This window comes from Hibiscus syriacus, unplaced genomic scaffold (assembly GCF_006381635.1).
Source record: "Hibiscus syriacus cultivar Baekdansim isolate YM2019G1 unplaced genomic scaffold, ASM638163v2 tig00110783_pilon, whole genome shotgun sequence".
NCBI lineage: Eukaryota > Viridiplantae > Streptophyta > Magnoliopsida > Malvales > Malvaceae > Hibiscus > Hibiscus syriacus.
In genome coordinates, this window is record NW_024062861.1 from 1971200 (window position 1) to 1983923 (window position 12724).

A 12724-nucleotide genomic window follows, 5' to 3' on the forward strand; every position below is an offset into this window, starting at 1 on the left:
GGTAATCTAGAATGGAATTATCATTGATTATATGCTCTTATCTCCATTTTTATCATAGTAAAAAGGCAAGGGAACCGATTTGAATGCTCTGTATTTTCCCACATTGTTTAAATGCTCATTCTCCAACCTGTTCAGTTGATTAAACCCAAGTAAGAAAGTCTGATTTGTTCAAATGCCACATTTCCGTATTCGAATGATGACACTCAAACTCGAATATATTACCTGAAGAAATTCCAAATGCCACGGCGAATGATCTCCAAGCTAGCCACTACTGCAACCAAGGCTGTCTTATGCAGGAATGGCACTGTTTGAATGCCTAACACTTGCTGCATCCAAGCTAGTCTCAATACACAGTTCAACACCTGCAAATTTACACCCAAATTCGGTATAAAAGAGAATCGGAGTTTGTGAATACATGAAGGAATGCGGATTCAAGACTCGAATTCCAAACTGAATGCTGGGTCATAAGTGTGACTGCATGAACTAACTGATTCAGGGGTATGCATGGATGACCCTAAACCGTTATTGCAGAAATGTCTGACATGAATTCATTGCTTTCAAAATGTTGTTGATACACCATCAAAAACCGAGAATGAACGATATGGAAAACGGTGCAAACAAGTAACATGGACTCTTACCATGGCTATGAAATACACCCCTTTGTGTGGTACAACAAGCTTATCTCGGAGCCAAGGGTTGGTTGAATTCCTGTTAAGAAGACCCCAATCTATGACAATGTCCCAGTATAAGCTAGCCATTGTTGCAATGCCAGAAGTTCCAGCTGCCAAGACCAACCAAGTTGTAGTTTTCTCAGCCTGGTGTTGATAAATCGTTCTAGTCGCAATCGCAGCTATTGTTGAGAAGTATTTTAGACCATTGAGACCATGTGTGACATCTTTTTCTTCAAACAAACGTCTAAGACACTAACAAAGATAAATACAAAACATCATTAAAGAAAACCTAGAACAAGTTAAATGATGAAAGAACAACTTGGGTTTGAGTGTTGGATGCAGGGTTTGTCCAAGTTTTTTTGAAGTTCCTTTTTCATGTATTTGGACGGTTATATCTCAATACTCATATCCACGTTTACACCGGATACTAATGTTAAATGCAGATGCTTCAAGAGAATGGAGAGCCAGAACAAAAGAGAGTTTCGTTTTACCTGAACGAAACGGATCCAATATGGAATAATGGCAACCACTATGTAAAGTACTTTATAAACTTCACTTTCCTCACAGGTATTTGATCTCACTCTGAAGTTTCCCCAACCATAGTAGCAGATGTAGAACTCCAAACTTCTAATTGCTTGAACCTGGTATGGAGTATCAATGCATTTTATCAGAAAACAAACCAGGTTGAAGGCACATGTGTTTTAGAGTCCATGTACTCATGTCTAAATATGTATACGGGAAAGGGTATATAGGTTGGCTTGAATATCGAACCTGGCTAGTAAGCTGATCTGCCAAGAAAAAGTCTGGGAGAGTGACCTACATGATGGAATATGGAGATTAATATCCTTCTTATTGCACCTCTTTTCTCATATATGGTAGTTTCTTAACCCCACTTATGGAATTAAAGAACTCCACCGCCAGTGTACGAAATCCATATAAGATAATCATTTTATTTGAAGGCTTGTTACCTTGTAAAGAGGTGCACAAACACAGTGAAATGCACATCTGATAAGAAAGAATCGACTCGAACGGTATATGATATTAAAAGGGCAGAATGTTATTGAAAGGACAACCTGCAAAATAGGAATACCATTGAGCATGGCACAGAAAGGCTTTTCAAATCAGTTCATTTTCAAATAGCACACCAATGAGAAAATCATAGTAGAGAACTACGTAAGCTGGCACTCATTACCGGTATGCATTGAACACAAGTATCCAACACAGATGTTTTAAGAAAATTGAAAAGTTGGAGATACATAACTCATATTCCACACTTAAACCCGAATACGAGTATCATAGAGAGAAACTAAAGGAAAAGAGATTGTGCTTTATATTGGACTTACAATGAGCAAGAACAAGGGAATTAGTTCAGTCAAAGTTCTGAAGCTTTTAGTTCTTGGGTCAATCTCCATATCCAAATGTGAAATCACACCAGCTAATGCAAGCAGTGAAAGACCGCTGCTAAGAAGAAGTACTTCTCTATATCCCAACTCCGTTCCTTGCTTGAAACCGAATATGAACGAATAGTTGACTCGATAACGCTTCCAAAAGAATATGTTTCCAGCACACATGAGCATGTGCAAGACAATGTAACCATACAGACTGAAAAAAAAATGAACCAGAAACATCAATATTTTCACTGAGTTCAGTAGGAACCCTTTAGTTCAAGAATGACCCTATACTACTTGAATTCCGGTCTAAGCGTTCAAAATGGGTATGCTTGCTTTTTTATAAGTTTTTTTCATATATTTGAAGGGTCGTCCCCTATATCAATGTTTGGAAATGTGCAACAAGGATACTTCAGTAAAAAAGAAAGAGTCCGAGCAACAAAGTCTCTTACCTGTAAAGTGGAAATACGCTGACCATGTATTTTTCTCTTCCCTGACTCTTAAGAATATTTCTAGCATGTATATTCACAATAATTGCCACTATAAGTGCAATGGAGCAACCAGAAAAGAAACCTGAAAGTGAAGAGAAACTATCAGGTAAAAACAAGTAAATGAGATGCAAACTCAACAGCTCTAAGAAACCCTTTTTTTCTTCAGACAAAGTTAGATAAACTGATTTAATCTGTAATAATTTATTCTAGAAAGATGCTTTGAAATGAGGCAAACTCTTTACCATAGAGAAATGTAATTCTATGTCTTTCTTTCTTAGCATGTGGCCTTAGAGTTTTCAGTCCCTTTTTATGATTTCCATTAGCAAAGTGTTTAACATAAGTCTCCTCAACCCCTTGCAAAAGCTTAGTAACCTGTCATTGAATGTAGCAAATTTAGGGACAAAGGGAAATTCAATTGAACTGAGGTAAACAGGTTCCTATTCGCCATTTCTAACCTCATCAGAACTACCAAGATAAGATTTGTCCACCATTTGCAAGTAAACTTTTGACGCGTTTCGCAATGAGACCTGTACTAGGATGAGCCAGAAAATCAATACAAATAAGCCATGGTCCTCGTTAATTCTAGTTGATTGTGATATAGAAAGTGAATAAGGATTAGACCTTGTCATATTTCTTCATGATCTTGGAAAATGCCAACTGATTCAAGAACCTGAAGAAGCAAATACAGAGATGATTAACTATAAAAATAGACAGATTTTCATTTGTTTATAGCTTTCTAATGAAGAAAGGAGGAAGGTATGGTACCAGTAGCTTTTCAAAAGCCTAAGCTTTCTATGGAATTCGATGAAAGCTTGAGAGATTTTTTCCTCTGCAGTCCTCAGCTCTAACCTGCTGAACGACAAATCCGATTTCGAACTTTTGATTACACTTCTTAGTGTTTCTATAGGAGTTTCAAGCTCCACATTGATCTTTACATGATCCAAAACATGTAATGGAGCTGGTCTAAAGCGTGTATCAGCAGATTCCTTCATTCCTTCTTTTGAAATTCCATCATTGCTCATCTCAATTTCCTGGATAGCATCCATATAAGTCGGTCCTACATATCGAAAAACAGATTGAGAAAATCACAAAACTTGATGGATTCTTTTAACATGAAGCAAAATTGGAACTTTCATATCATTTTGCAAGAAACCCAGATTTTTTTTTTCATATTGGAATTGTTAAAAAAAATCAGAAACCCGGATTCTCTTCTTACCATGCTTTCCTCCATTGATGGAATGAGCCACTGATGGGGAATTTGAAGAAAACCCCTTATCAGCAAGATTAACCATATCAGTTCCTCCCACAACTGGATTATCAACCTTAATCCTTAGAGCAATCAAAGCATTCATTTGCTTACTCAACTCATCGGCTTCCACCATAGCTTCCTCAACTTTTTTCTTATAAAACTTAAGAACCTTATTGAACTCATCATCAAGTCTCCTAAAGAAAAGCATCTCAAACTCACCTCCTTCTTCACCTGACCTAAGAAACATTGTCTGGTAATCCCCTTCAACCCCTCCTTCTTGAACTGCACTCACTAATATAACTTCGTCCTCATGGTTCTTCATTGAAGAAACTGACTTATACCGATTTGTGAGTCCACTAAACGCCCTATAAAGCGTTGCCCTTCTCTTCAATGATCCCTTTCTCATTGCTGTTGCTGTAGCCATCGTCAATGGTGGCTTGTTTTGTTGTTTGAATCTTAAGATGTCTTTCAAAATCGATTTCAGATTACTGTAATCCATGTATGCTTCCTGCCATTCTTGCACCATCTGTGATGCAAATTCCTTCCCAAACTTCATCTTCTTCGATCATAAACAAACGAACTCAAAGAAATTTTTTTTGATGAGTTGAGTGTTTGGGAAGTTGAAATTATATATAGGGAATTCCAAATTGCAGGCAATGAGGGTAGGTTTGCTGTTCCGTGCTGGCTTTACTTTAATGTCGTGATTGCCATTTCTGGTACATAATCAGCATTGTTCGTTGTATTATTTTATTTCCTTAACTACAATTTTTAATAAAAAAAAGGTCAAGGAAATTAATCAACCACTTGCCCTTTAATCATGGCTGTCATTGTTCATGAACTTAAACCTCTTCTGCAGTTATAATCACAGGAAGTTATAACAAATCAACACCATAAATCAAGATATTACCAAAACAAAAACAAAAATCAAGATGGAAACAGCTAGACGCGTTGACAAAAATACAAATTCTGATGTTTTATTGCTCATATTATTATAGTAAGTATAATTAGAGATGACAATGAGTTGAGTTAGGTTGATTTTTTTTACCAATTTGACTTTACCCAAAAATATATATTTTTTATTCAATTTGACCCAAAAAATATATTTCATCTATTCGAATCCATTCCAATCCGATTTTTGGATTACAAATATGATATGATTCAACATAAACTAGGGACCCAATTAAAAGAACTATAGAGGGAGAGGATCATATAACAACTATCCATAAATTTATATGAAAAATTACTCTATTACCTCAGGTCGGGTTGGAGGTTTTCACCCTCTACCCAAACCCAACCCAAACTAACGTAATCTTATATAAAACCCGATCCGAAGTCGATCTGAACTCGATTTTTAAAAAAATGATTGTATCATATTAGATTGGTCGAAACTCATTAGTTTCAGGTAAAATTATTATCCCTAAGTATAAGAATATAGTACAAATTATCAAATATCAGTACATTTAATAAAGTGAGAGACGCAAGACTCTAAGTTAGAAAAATAAATTTAAAATTTTAAGAATGAAAATATATTATCAATAGAAAATATATAAAAATATTTATATTAGACTATAATTTGATTTTTTTTAAGGGAGTTTGCCCCGATAATATATTGTAAAGGCGAGAGCGACCCTCTAAACCTAATTTGATTTATTTGCAAATACTATAATTCAAACTCCTAATCTTACTTAATGAAATTAGTGTCTAATCTCACTAGACCAACTGATTGTTTGTATCAAATAAAATATTGTTAGTCCCAAGATATATAAAATATAATCGGATAAAATATACCATTATTTACTTTGATCATACGACTCTTTTGTTATAAAATGTCACTAATTTTATATATCTTTTTAAAATTTTGTTATCAATTGTAAAAAAATTGACAACAAATCGGATGCAGCTTTATATATATATATATATATATATATATATATATATTCATTAAAATTTTGTAATATAATAATAATAATAATTATTATTATTATGATAAAAGAATTTAATGACTGAAGTAGAAAAGTGATACTAATAGTTTAGTGCTAAAAGTAGAAAAATGGTGTAGTTTATCTAATGTAACAATAAATTTCAAAGATCACCCCTTTTTAAGATTTTAAATAATTATTTAAAGTTACGAGTTTGAGTATCATAAATATTAGTAATGTAAATATTTGATTTTATTTAATTGAGAGTAATATTTAAATGGATATTATTTTGTATTTATTTTAAATTAATAAAAAATAAATTAAAAATTATACTAATTAAATGATCTTAATGTTACGAATGAAGAGACTTGTTATTATTTTAAGGGTAAAGTATAGTAATGGTCACTGAATATTTCTGAAACTTGCATTTAGGTCCCCTAACATTTAAAACTTGCAATACAGTCCCCCAACATTTATTCCGTTTGTAATATGATCCCCAACTTAAACCACAGTTAGAAAATTAGGATAAATTATATAAACGGTCATTGAACTTTTTAGTCACTTGAATTTCGGTCCCCCAACTTTTAAAACTTACAAAACAGTCATCAATTTCATTCTAAATCCCAATTTCCAAAGTAATTCAATTTTATTCTAAACCCTAAATTCTAAAATACTTCAATTAAATTCTAAAATACTTCAATTTAAGGTAATATAGGCTTGAAGAAAGAGTTCAAGGCACAGACACAACGAATAAAAATATATTTATATAAATGTATATTTATATTTAGATGTATAAATAAAAAATATATTCATATATTAATGTATGAATCATTTATATTTTTGAATATTTTATTTTTAATAAGAAATTAAAATTATTAATTATATTAGAAATACTCAACTTAAGATTATATATAATCATGAATTATAAATATGAAAATATAATTATTAAATTTAATTTAAAATATATAATCTTAAATTTATTCTTTTAAAATATTGTATCAACTAATATTTAAAAATATATTAAATCTATCAAACAATTTATCAAATATAATATTTTTATTGTAAAAAATATAATATTTTCCCATCATTTATTGCTTTCAAATTTTTTGCCGAAGTTCAAATCTCATTATTTCCATTTTACATTATATTCTTTTTTTTTCTGGCATTGGTCATACTATTAGTATATGTATTATTGTATATCTCTTAACATAAACGATGGTGTTAGCTTAGTGGCTCCACCCTATATCTTTCATTTGCGTGACTCAGGTTTGAGTTTGCCCAAGACCCAAATTTTACTTCTTTGTAACTTAATTTTCTTCTAATTAGGAGATGACATGTGTCACCAATAACACATATCATGATCATGTGTTAACACATGTCAGATCCTGATTAAATGATTAATTTATTAAATTTTATTTAATTTAGGACCAAATTGATAGCATATATAAATAATTAGGTGGTAACACGTGTCACCAATGACACGTGTCATGATCATGTGCTAACACATGTCAGATCCTAATTAAATGATTAATTTATTAAATTTAATTTAATTTAGGACCAAATTGATTATATAAATAATAAAGACTAGTGGCTTAGTTGAAACAGTTAAATAATTATGTGGTATGATTGATAAATTTAAAAGATCGATGACAAAAGTAAAAAGGGCTAGATAGTTAAGTTGTCAACCGAGTAGTTTACACTTTTATTTATACGTCAAAATAACATTTTATAAATTTAAAATTCGAATTATTTTCAACCTCTTTTATATCCTAACTACTTTTTTTAATTAAAAAATTTCTTCAACAGATAAGAATTATACTATTATATTTATATAAAAAATACGTATCACATGAAATAAGATGAAATTAAATAATAATAACTTTGGCATAATTGAATTTAATTTAAGTATTTTGGAATTTAGGGTTTAGAATAAAATTGAATTACTTTGGAAATTGGGGTTTAGAATGAAATTGATGATTGTTTTGCAAGTTTTAAAAGTTGGGAGACCTAAATTCAAGTGACTGAAAAGTTCAATGACCATTTATATAATTTATCCTAATTTTCTAACTGTGGTTTAAGTTTGGGGACCATATTGCAAACGGAATAAATATTGGGGGACTGTATTGCAAGTTTTAAATGTTGGGGGACCTAAATGCAAGCTTCTGAAATGTTCAGTGACCATTACTATACTTTACCCTTATTTTAATGATTAAAACTCGAATCTCACTAAAAACCACGCGAAAAAAAAATCTTTTAAAAAAAGAATCTCACTAAAAACAGGACTACATTCGCGACAGATAAAAAAGAGGGAGGCTTGTTGTTTATGTTTTCTTCATTGATTTCGATCAATGTCGGCAAGGGTAATAACGGTGTCCCAAGACGGCAGCGGCGACTACCTGACTGTACAGGCAGCCATTGACACAGTCCCACTCGGCAACACGTGTCGGACCATCATTCGACTGTCACCCGGCGTTTACAAGCAGCCTGTTTATGTTCCCAAGACCAAGAACCTCATCACCTTGGCTGGTCTCCGTCCCGAACTCACCGTTCTTACATGGAACAATACCGCTACTAAAATCCAACATCACCAGGTAAAAGATGTTCGCTTCGCTACTACCTTATTTGGGTTTTTGCCACGTGTAATCATGGTGCTTTTTTTTTTTTTTTGAGAAGGGCTCGAGGTTGATTGGGACTGGGACGTTCGGTTGTGGAACTGTGATTGTTGAAGGAGAGGATTTCATTGCTGAAAATGTCACTTTTGAGAACTCTTCTCCTGAAGTAAAGTTTCAATCTTCTCTCTCTAAAAAAACTTATTTATTGAACACTTTTTCTGGGTTTCATGAATGATTATTACTGTAGCAGATCATTTATGATTCAAATTTCACTTTTTGATTCACAGAATGATATGATTTTTAGTATTTGGGGTGTTTTTTTGCAGCTTCTCAATGAGGTTCATTTCATTGTCCAAAAATTGCAAACTTTGAGTTGCTTTCAAAATGCTTCAGAATTGATGTTCCAATCAGTCTTATGCCATAATTGCCATTGATCTTTACTTTCTTACAGGGTTCAGGGCAAGCTGTTGCAATCAGAGTAACGGCGGATCGATGCACATTCTATAATTGCAGGTTCCTGAGCTGGCAGGTGCTTGACTTATCTCATTTTAGTTGGCCTTATGTAATAGCGTTATTAATGGAGCAGGATACTGTATCATTCTGCAATTTTATGTTCTCTTGACTATTTGTTTTTCTTTAAGTACCCATGTCCGATGCGTGCATTTAGAAGGGTATCTAAGAATATGATCTTCCAAACACCCAAATCTGAGAAACATAAATGCCCTTTGTTTTGGTGACTATTGTAGATCTTTGTAATTGTAAAATATAACTAAAATTTTCTGGCTCAACTGGTTAATTTTGATATTCTCACTGAAGAAATAGTTGGCAAAACTATATTTTCGTGTGCAAACAATGTCAGCTACATGCTAAGGTCTTTCGAGTATTTCATGACCAATTTAGAGGTTTAATTATGTTTGTAAAGGTGTACTTTTTGAGAAGTGTTTAGCTCATTTGGTTTATGCAACCATCTTTAAGAGGTGACATTCAACAAGTCTGAGGCTCGGATTTCATCATCTCCGACCCTTTCTCCTATCCATAGACGGTGGCCTACTTTGTACTGGAATCTGAAATCTTACTGCTTGTATGACCATTTGCATGATACTCTATACTTGCACTATGGAAGACAATACTTGAAAGATTGCTATATTGAAGGAAGTGTAGACTTCATTTTTGGAAACAGCACAGCTTTGTTAGAGCATTGTCATATTCACTGCAAGTCGGCTGGATTTATAACTGCACAGAGCAGGAAAACTTCTCAGGAATCAACCGGTTACGTTTTTTTGAGGTTTGTGGTTGACGAGTTGTACCCTTTTGTTTCTACTGTTCGTTTTTCATTATTATCCATTTAGTTTCTCCCATAAATTTCTTGAGTTTTCAGTTGCTAAGTTGTTTGTGGATTCTGATGTGGACGGTTTCATTCTGGAAACTTAACAAATATTGGCCTAGTATGTTTGTGACTAAAACTTTGTTTAACTTTTCCAATATGGTTTTTATGTTTAAATCGAAATAAAATACTTCCCATTTTTATATTCTGTGTCGCATGTTGTATCTTTTATTTTGTTGCTATGAATATGTGGTACTTGCTATAACCCTTAATGTTTTATTCGTGTTTGTGATAGTTGTTTAAGGTTAGACGTCTCTCACCCGAACACGAAATTTGTTTTTTGCCACCAATTAACTGCATCTTGCACTTTTTCGTATTATGTCACGATTTTTGTAACCATTTTTAGCCTATGAACTAAACTTACCAAACTTATAAATGCAGTATAGATACATCTGTCCTTGAAATGGTATTTTTTATCAGCTGTGATCTATATGTTTAACCCGGGTTTGGTAGATCTTCATCTTTTTACGATATTTATTTCCATTATCACACGTAAGAACCTGTGAATAACAAGTAGTGGCTTCAATGCAGATGCGTCATAACCGGCAATGGAGGGTCTTCATATTCATATCCCGGGCGTCCGTGGGGACCCTTTGGAAGGGTAGTCTTTGCCTACACATACATGGATCAATGCATCAAACATGTAGGTTGGAATAACTGGGGAAAAGTTGAAAACGAGAGAAGTGCTTGCTTTTACGAGTACAGGTATTTTCTTTATTCTCTATTATATTACTTTTAAGTTTGGAAAACGACCAAGTTCATGCCCGGAAAACATTAGGGTCCAGAAGATTCCATTTGGTTTGGTTATTAGCGTCCAACTTATATGATTGTCACTTTTGTCAAGATGGTACAAGTTGAATTCTTGTTGGCCTTTGTGTGATTTGACCTTGTCTGAAACCGTAGATGTTTTGGCCCGGGCTGCTGTCAACCGAAACGGGTTACTTGGGCGCGAGAACTGATGGACGAAGAAGCAGAACAATTCCTTATGCACGGATTCATCGATCCAGATCCGAACCGACCTTGGCTTGCTCAAAGGATGGCCCTGAAAATACCATTGTCTGCCTAGAGATCAGTATGAAGAATATGTAATGGTGTGTTTAATGGTTTTCATGCATAGAATAAGGCAATACTCTTATTGAAGATTTTAAGAACAATAGTTGTGGCTTATGTGATATGGGGGAGTTTTAGTTTCTTATGAATGTTGATATTTTATTTTCGTTTTATGTTAGTTTATCTTATAGTCGAGATATCATTTGTGTACTTTACTCTAATATTAAAGATATTGATTAAAAATTTAAATAAAATGAGAGGAAAATTTTAAATAAATTGAGTTTTAGTTTCTTATGAATGTTGATATTTTATTTTCGTTTTATGTTAGTTTATCTTATAGTCGAGATATCATTTCGTTTTACTCTCGCATGCAAAGCGAGCACTCTACCAGTTGAGCTACATCCCCTATTGCAAAATGCTCAAATTATAATTTTTTAAACAGTATCCATCTCCTAAACTTGCTTATAAATTCGTATATTTTGAGGGAGATAAGGTAAAAAGGTTTTCGGCCGTTAGATTAGATTAATAAGTTTTTTTTAATTGAAAAACTTTGGAGTAAAATAAAAAAAAATATTCAAGTTCAATTAAAAAATTATCAAATTAAAATTATATTACCAGTAAGTAACTTAATAATGCTTAAGTAGGTCTCGAGTTCAAGAGTTTATGTATGCAAAAAATCCCTGATGAAAGACTCACCCACCCAAGCTAAATATGCGACACGGATCGATCCAGATTAATCAGAACAAAACTCTGAAGAATCGAGAGAGCAAAAAAAAATATTTATGTTACCAGTACACTTAAATTCTAAATTAGAGTACATATATTTAAGATTATATTTGAAAATTCTTCTAAAAGAAAATAAGAAAAATAATTTAAATTTATTTATTTATTTATTTAAAGCCTTAAATTTATCATTGTGGTATAATTTTATTTTAATTTTTATATTGTAACATTTTTATATTTTTTAATAGATTTTTAAATATTTTTTGTGAAATTTATATTATATTTGTTGAGGGGCCAATTTGCATATTTTTAAAATGTAAATACAAACCTACAATAATATATGCATACCCCTTTGTGCCCCCAAAACTCTACAAAATTTATTATTATCATATGTATAGTATACAAAGATATTAGTCGAGATTTTATGTACCAGAACAAAAATTATGGCAGGATTTTACTCCGATCCCTTTGAAACAAGGAATAAAAAATCCGACAGGGTATTTGACTGGTCGGACGTCCAGTTCCAAGTTCGACTACACGAAAAAAATGAGGCTGCCGCAACCAAACTATCAAGCTTCCCTTTTCCATGGCTTCAATTCTGGACTTTCTGAGATTGTGCAACGGTGAACATGTATGAATGCGATTTTACATCAAACTGTCGTTTCATTTGATTGAATGAGCACCACCCCATCCGTCGAAGGGGCTCCAGTTGTCTTTTGGTGTTTTGCTCGTACCTGCACCAGTTCTTGTTCTGAGAACACTTCGGATTTCAAAAATGGGGCAATGTTCTTCACATGCAACCATGTCAATTGCCAAAAGCTCTCTCCACCGAGATCATCACTCGGCATGAGCACACCCGTAGCCTTCATAACCAGTAGGGTATTCTTGAGAAGCTCGGGGACTAATTCATGCATTTTTTCGCTACGTTTTTCTCGGAACTTGACATTCATGCATCTCTCCCTACGATCGAGAACCCCGAGCCATAATTTGCAGAAGGATGGTTGCTGTGAATAATCCTGCAGTGACTGTAAGAAGGCTTTTGACAGTAATTTTGTGGCTAAAACAAGTGTACCCTCCATTTTCCAGTATTCTTTTGAGGAGCTCATTTCTAGCAAATCATCCATTAACGTAAAAATCAAATGATAGAAACACTGGAACCACAAAGCATTTGGAATCTGAATTCCATCTACCGCTTCTAAAGAACTCTGTAACATTAAAATAGCATGGTTCCTCACCT

General features: G+C 33.3%; 2 protein-coding genes across 2 annotated transcripts; one reads left to right on the forward strand and one right to left on the reverse strand.

Annotated features, from left to right (window-relative positions):
• Window positions 1–12: 12 nt before the first annotated feature.
• On the reverse strand, window positions 13–4402 carry LOC120140236 (phosphate transporter PHO1 homolog 9-like). The gene is made up of 13 exons (XM_039155245.1): window positions 3767–4402; window positions 3316–3607; window positions 3172–3220; window positions 3006–3077; window positions 2793–2922; window positions 2512–2632; window positions 2015–2273; window positions 1640–1744; window positions 1443–1487; window positions 1163–1312; window positions 639–923; window positions 223–362; window positions 13–127 (listed from the first exon to the last, which is right to left on the reverse strand). The coding sequence occupies exons 1-13, from the start codon at window positions 4353–4355 to the stop codon at window positions 28–30; spliced, it is 2337 nt and encodes a 778-aa protein (XP_039011176.1). The 5' UTR covers window positions 4356–4402; the 3' UTR covers window positions 13–27.
• A 3643-nt stretch (window positions 4403–8045) lies between these two features.
• On the forward strand, window positions 8046–10959 carry LOC120140241 (pectinesterase 31-like). The gene is made up of 6 exons (XM_039155248.1): window positions 8046–8309; window positions 8392–8496; window positions 8782–8859; window positions 9428–9615; window positions 10246–10419; window positions 10618–10959. Exons 1-6 carry the CDS (start codon window positions 8067–8069, stop codon window positions 10778–10780), a joined length of 951 nt encoding a protein of 316 aa, XP_039011179.1. The 5' UTR covers window positions 8046–8066; the 3' UTR covers window positions 10781–10959.
• The last annotated feature ends 1765 nt before the right edge of the window (window positions 10960–12724 follow it).

What these genes read in the sequence shown, in the direction of transcription:
- LOC120140241 (XM_039155248.1), top strand. Translation starts at nt 8,067, where the DNA reads ATGTCGGCAAGGGTAATAACGGTGTCCCAAGACGGCAGCGGCGACTAC. An exon ending in TTGAGAACTCTTCTCCTGAA is followed by an intron (nt 8,497 to 8,781) that starts GTAAAGTTTCAA and finishes ACTTTCTTACAG; the next exon opens with GGTTCAGGGCAAGCTGTTGC. An exon ending in GCTTGCTTTTACGAGTACAG is followed by an intron (nt 10,420 to 10,617) that starts GTATTTTCTTTA and finishes CTGAAACCGTAG; the next exon opens with ATGTTTTGGCCCGGGCTGCT.
- LOC120140236 (XM_039155245.1), bottom strand. Translation starts at nt 4,355, where the DNA reads ATGAAGTTTGGGAAGGAATTTGCATCACAGATGGTGCAAGAATGGCAG. An exon ending in ATCTTGGTAGTTCTGATGAG is followed by an intron (nt 2,923 to 3,005) that starts GTTAGAAATGGC and finishes ATTCAATGACAG; the next exon opens with GTTACTAAGCTTTTGCAAGG. An exon ending in AGCGTATTTCCACTTTACAG is followed by an intron (nt 2,274 to 2,511) that starts GTAAGAGACTTT and finishes TTTTTTTTTCAG; the next exon opens with TCTGTATGGTTACATTGTCT.